The 6,033-nt window shown below is 39.0% G+C and overlaps 1 protein-coding gene across 1 annotated transcript in view; it reads right to left on the bottom strand.

The window, feature by feature from the left end:
• Positions 1–2,431: 2,431 nt before the first annotated feature.
• SEC23A (Sec23 homolog A, coat complex II component) overlaps positions 2,432–6,033 on the bottom strand; it is a 50,856-nt gene continuing 47,254 nt past the window's right edge. The window contains exon 20 of the mRNA XM_019518859.1: positions 2,432–3,936. Coding sequence (XP_019374404.1) covers positions 3,847–3,936 — 90 coding nt within the window. The 3' untranslated portion in view covers positions 2,432–3,846. The remainder of the gene's footprint in view (positions 3,937–6,033) is intronic.

Genomic DNA, 6,033 nt, shown 5'->3' with positions numbered 1-6,033 from the left:
TACACCAGAGGCTCCCATCTGGCCTCAGTAACTGTGGGACATTATATTTTGTTTAATTTGAATTCATCTGTAAAGATAGCATTCAGACGGAACTCCATTCTTAGATCTCAGCCCCTTAGTACAAGCGAGATCACAACACTCATAACTATTAGATTTTGGCACTGACATACAAAGGTAGTTGGGAACAAGCCCTTCTCCCAAGGTCCCTTGCAACTGTCACTGAACCTTCTCATATTGTCTTTTACTATGATCCACAAAGGAACGCCCCCATAGGAGCTATCCCTGAACTTGGTCTGTTGCAACTGTACTTTAGCAACTCTGCTGTGTCCTTTATCTATCCCTCCAGTTTAATTACGTTTTCTGAATGTTCTGAGTCTTTAGTGAATTCTGTTAAGGTTTTGTTGTGTTAACCTCAGATGATACCATATTTACTCAGATATCACCCTCACCCCCCCAAAAAAAAAAATAATCTTCCAAAATGGAGGTGCATATCACAATCAAGGAAATTGATTTTTCTGCCACGAATAGAACCATGGGAGACACTGTAAAATGACTGCTGCTTCTTTTCCTTCTGTCCCTTTAAGCAGCTGCACAGAGGAATTAATGGAGTCCAGCAGAGGTAGATCAAGGGTGGGATGCAATGATGCAGTCACACCCCCGTTTGATTTGTGTTCTACCCAAAGTTTAAAGCCAACTGCCCAACAGAAACAGTAGTGTTGTCTATTCAGGCAGAACTGAGGGAGTCAATTGACTTTATGGCATATATAATCTACCTAATTCCTGATAATTGCTCTTCACTCCACAAGTATTAATGACTCTCCTTTTTAATGGCTTTGATGTTTTCATGAATCAAGCTAACCTTTTTTCTTTTTCTTTTTTTTTTTTTTTTTTTTTTTTTTTTTTTAGCAATTTGGCTGTCTGTGTGCTGCTCCTGGCCTATTTGCTCCTATTTCATAGCTCAACAAACAGTTTTAAGCTCTTTTCCAAATCTTGGAGCTGCTTCAGCAGCAGCTAGTTTCAGCTGTTGGCTGAGCAGTCAAGAGCTGCAGACAATTCCACTGTGAAAGGGTTAAAACTGTAGCTTTTCACCTGAGCAGAAAAGAGAGGATGAGTGAACTGACCCTGCTTTATGTAGCCATAACTCTGAAATAAATCTTTTTTTCTTCATTCTGCCTTCCCCCCCTCCCCCCCTGCAAAAAGGTGCATGTAGTATGCCAAAAATGTGATACTAGTTACTATCTACTGGCACAGATAGTTACTATCAGTAATATCTAGTAATAGTTACTACCTACTGATGGTTAATAGCTACTGGTTGACATCAGTTACTTCCTTAATGATGTAATTTGACTGTCCATTGAACCTTAAAGATGATGTCTTTGTCCTTGAAGCATCCAGCAGCCTTTTGGGCTGGGAGGCAATTGTTTCTTTCTACAGCTTGACTGTAAGTCAAGACTGAAGACATTTGTTTCACATGGGAAGTGTAAGACCATGTTAGGTCATAAAACTAAGAAGTTTATTAACACATAGTCTGTCTTATCACAGTCTACATCAGAGTGGGTAATGTATAATCCATAGAGTCACTGGATCTGGCCTGTGGAGCTACATGCTTTGTCTGTGCCTGTCCCTGCACTGGGGCTGAGCAGTGAGGAGCTGTGCCCTGGCTGGGAGCTGGAAGCTATACCTATGCCACTACCATTTCTCTCCACCCACCCCCCCAAAGGCTGCAGTACAGGCACAGTTTCCAGCTGACGGGGAAGAACTGGGGCCACGGAGCTGAAAGCTGCGTGCATGCCTCCATTGCTTCCTTCTCCCACCTTTCTCCCTCTCCCTGCCTTCAGAGTGTAGCATGAGTGCAGCTTCTGGCTGCAGCAGAACTGCACAGTGGTCAGGTTGAGTAGGGGTGGAGAGGGGGAAGAGAGAAGCAGCAGCAGCTTCCAGTTCCCTGACACCGGCACAGCTACCGTCCAGCTGGGAGCTCCACTTACACCATAGCTGGAGGGCAGGAATGGGGACCAGGGGAAGCAACAACAGTGTGGGTACAGCTGTCAGCTGCACAGCTCCAGCAGGGGTGCAGGGAAAAGTAAATGAACATGAAGTAACCACACTACAATTCAAATTCTGTTACATCACTATCATAATCTTGTAGGTCTCAGGCACTTGATTTTAAGTTTAATATATCAAAATTTTCTGCAGAAACCAGCTACTTTTGACAAAATTTTGATTACTGGAAAACCGAAGTTTCTGTTGCAACCAGTTTTATCAAGTTATGTTGTAGCTGTGATGATCCAGGAAATAAGAGGCAAGAAGTTAGATGCCTTATACAACCATATATCCAAAAATAAAGTCATTTTGACATTCATAATCAACATTTTTAGTTTCACACCCCCTTTATCAGCTGTACATCTACTGAACCAATGCTTAACTACAAAAGTGAGAGAAATGTATACTTTATTTGTATCTCCTTTAGATAAAAGAAAATTACAGAATAAAACACAACAACTGATTTCATCAAGTAATGCAGAATTTACAAACAAGAGAAAATTCATACCTATCTCACGAGCTTATGATTGGATTTCTATGTCAAATTTGCTCTCTTCCTTCAGTCACTGCACAAACTGTTCTTATCCATCACCACAATTCACATATCTACTTGTCAATTATCTGCCAAAATAGTATTAACAATGTAAACATCTGTTCCATATGTAAACTTTAAAACAGTAAATGTGTACGCATCTTAATTTACAAGAAAAATCAAGCAAAAACTGGATATCAAATTTATTACAATCACAGCATATACTATATAATACTGTTTTAACAAGAATTGCAGCTTACTGGGTTTATATAACCAAAGGGAAACAGAAGCAAGAAAGTATGTGTAGTGTCATGAATTAGTATAATATAAGGCTATAATAAAAAAATAATCTGAATATTTTAGAAAAAATTATATTTTACTTGCTGAAATAAGTCAAGCCTACATTTCTAGTCACTTCACATCTATAAAGTAGGCTTTTTCTCTAACCGAGCTTAAAAAGTATCAGATATTTATTTTTGTCCTCTTCTTTGAATTTTGTTTATATATGGTAGTGCTTGATACTACTAATAAGTATGTTTTTTGTCAAAGATATAATGTGTGGATTCTAAGCTTTAAGCTTTGGAGCTTTGGACAAGAGCTTATTTTAAAATTTGTCAAGTGTATTCAAACTACTTAAACAAAAAATAAGATACAATATTTTGTAACCAAAAATCATTGGTATTTGAATACTTGAAAGAAAATATTTTTTCTAAATAATAACTACACATGAACACATGACTGACTATTACAGAAAAGAAATGTTCTGTGGACAAAATCAAAACAATGAGTTTATATTATTCCATATGCTTTTTGCTGCTGCTTTTGTTTACTTTCTGTTCAAAATGAGTAAACAGAACTAGGCACCAAGCAATCGAGTCCTAGTCCCATTATAGATTTCCTTTGTAATGTTTAACATCTTTGTAGTGCAAGGCAGAATCATACACACAACCATTTAAAAAAAAGACAGAGAGAGAGTTATCATTAATGGTCTAAAAATAATTATAATATCATGGTAACCAAAAAGATTTTGTTCTTTTTCCTCTGATTATATTCCAATTTAACCTCCTATATGTCATTTTTAGAAACTGCAATTTGCATTAAGACATTTGCTGATAACAAATGCTCTAACTTGAAAACAACACCATTTTGAATCTAGTTAGGCAGCTTGTGCATATCAGAGCATTCTGTTTGCAGACACAATGAAAAGGGTAAATGAAAAATAAAAATTAAATATGGCTTCAAGCTTGTCAATGTCTTTAGTATGTTGCAGAATTTCAGGCAGCACTAGAGACAGCAAGTTTCTTCAGATGATCCATGAAGACCTGCAGGCTGACATCATCTGTAAGAATAGGTGCTCCTGACTCCTACAAGACAAAGGAAAAATGTTAAGATTTACTAGATTATAACATATATTAATCAAGCCTAATAAAACAATTTATTAATAGTTTTATATTTTAGAAGGATTTTACAAGCATATAATTGACAAAATATACTGTCAAAAGAACAGTAGATTATAAAATTTGCATACATTGTCATATATTTGCATACACTCCAGCAAAAACCGAAGCTACTGTCCTTTAAATTTTAATATATTCTGCAACAATTCCCAGTGTTGAGAGATAATTTTATATATTTTGGAAGTCTGGAGTTTGGGGGTGTTTTTCATTGCCAAATGTTGAATATAAAATTTAAAAAGGGAACAAACAACATCTTTCATACCATATTCATTTATTGTTTCTATCTTAGTGCAACAAGGCAAATAGAGAAGCAGAGAAGTACAAGTTACTACTACTGCCAAATTAACTATCAAAATATCAACTGGGAAATAGAAAATAATAAGCCACTAAGAACCTGACCCAAATGGCTCACTGAAGTCTCTGAGAGGCTTTCCATGACTTCAAAAGTTGCTAGATCAGTTGCTACCTGAAATTATGTACCAATTCTAAGGACTGCAGAAAAGACATCTAAACATCATACACTGCACAATCAGGGATCCAAAAAAATGCAGTCCCCCCCCGCCCCTCCCCCCCCCTTTTTTTTTTTTTGCTCTTTGACCTGAAGCAACAGCCTGCAGAGTTTCAATAAGATCCATAAGAAGTTCTCATGGCAAAAGTTAAAATTTAAGAGGATAAATTTGAGTATCTGGAGTATTAACAGAGGTATGCTTGCTTGAAAGTACATTGTGTGAAGGACAGAATGGGATTTTATACAGAAGACAAGAAACCAAAAGATTGTTTTGAGTCATTTTACCAGCTATTTTTTTAAACGCGCACAATTTGTTCTTGTATTAAATCTACCCAGCACGAAGCCACAAACCCATGCACAGATCTGGGGGGGAAAAAAATCTGTAGACTACTCAGTTTTCCTGACAGAGTCAAAACCTGTGAAGAAATAACAACAGACTTGGCAGCTCCATAAACATTAATTAACCAACCAACCAATCCTCCCAGGAATGCTTATAAAGCAGATCATTGCCCTTACTGCCATTTTACAGATAAGTAGAGGAACTCCCCATAGATATCTACTTCAAATGCCTCCATAAAACTCTCCTTTGCACTGATGTCTGGCAAAAATTTGACAATGGTAGCCACCCAGAATGCTGATACCACTACCAATCACACTGACCAATATTGTCTCATCATCTCCTTGTGTACCTCAGTTGTTTTATATTTAGACTGGTGCAGGGGTGATCTTTTCAGAATCTGAACAGCACCTCAACACAATGGGGTCCTAAACCAGGACTACTGGGACTCCTAATCACAGCAATAATATTAGTATTAGGAATAATAAAAGGGTGATGGGGGAAAGGGAGCAAGGGGACAGAACAAAGACGTTTCTAAAAGTGATCATTAATTTTGGGTGCCTATCTTTGTATGCCCAATATAGCATTTTAGAGTCTTATTTTTAGAAACTGTCAGAGCATCCACTGCTCCAAATGAAACCAGCGGTCTCCATGAGCATTCACACAACCTCTCAAGATCAGGACACAGGTGCAAGGCAGGGGTTTTCAACCTTTTTGGATCAGCGTACCCCTGGCGGCCAGACATGGAGAAGCAGTGCGGGATGGTGCATGGAGGCGCTCTGTCCCCGCCCGCCTGTCTGTACCCCCAGGGAAGGGATTTTCAACCTTTTTTTAATAAGTGTACCCCTGGCAGCCCCCTTTTTAGTAAGTGTACCCCCCCAGAGGGGTGGCAAGCAGCCGGACACCGAGCCGGTTGGGGGGAGAAGGGTAGCAAGCAGCCAGATAGAGTGGGAGCATGGCAAGCAGTGGAGTGGCGATAGCGCAGCATCTGTACAGCCCTGCTCTCACCATGCCCCAGCCTAGCTCCTCTGCAGCAGTGTGGGATGGTGGTGCTCTGTCCCCACGTATCCCCTGGGATCTTACAAAGTACCCCTAGGGCATACCCCCGGTTGACAACCCCTGGTGTATGGAACTCAAAAATCAGTAGAACTTTTTTTTT

Source organism: Gavialis gangeticus, unplaced genomic scaffold (genome assembly GCF_001723915.1).
Source record: "Gavialis gangeticus isolate Ggan-Ray unplaced genomic scaffold, GavGan_comp1, whole genome shotgun sequence".
In the NCBI taxonomy this organism is placed as follows: domain Eukaryota; kingdom Metazoa; phylum Chordata; order Crocodylia; family Gavialidae; genus Gavialis; species Gavialis gangeticus.
The sequence above is the reverse complement of the archived record's forward strand: the minus strand, read 5'-3'. Positions and strand labels throughout refer to the sequence as shown.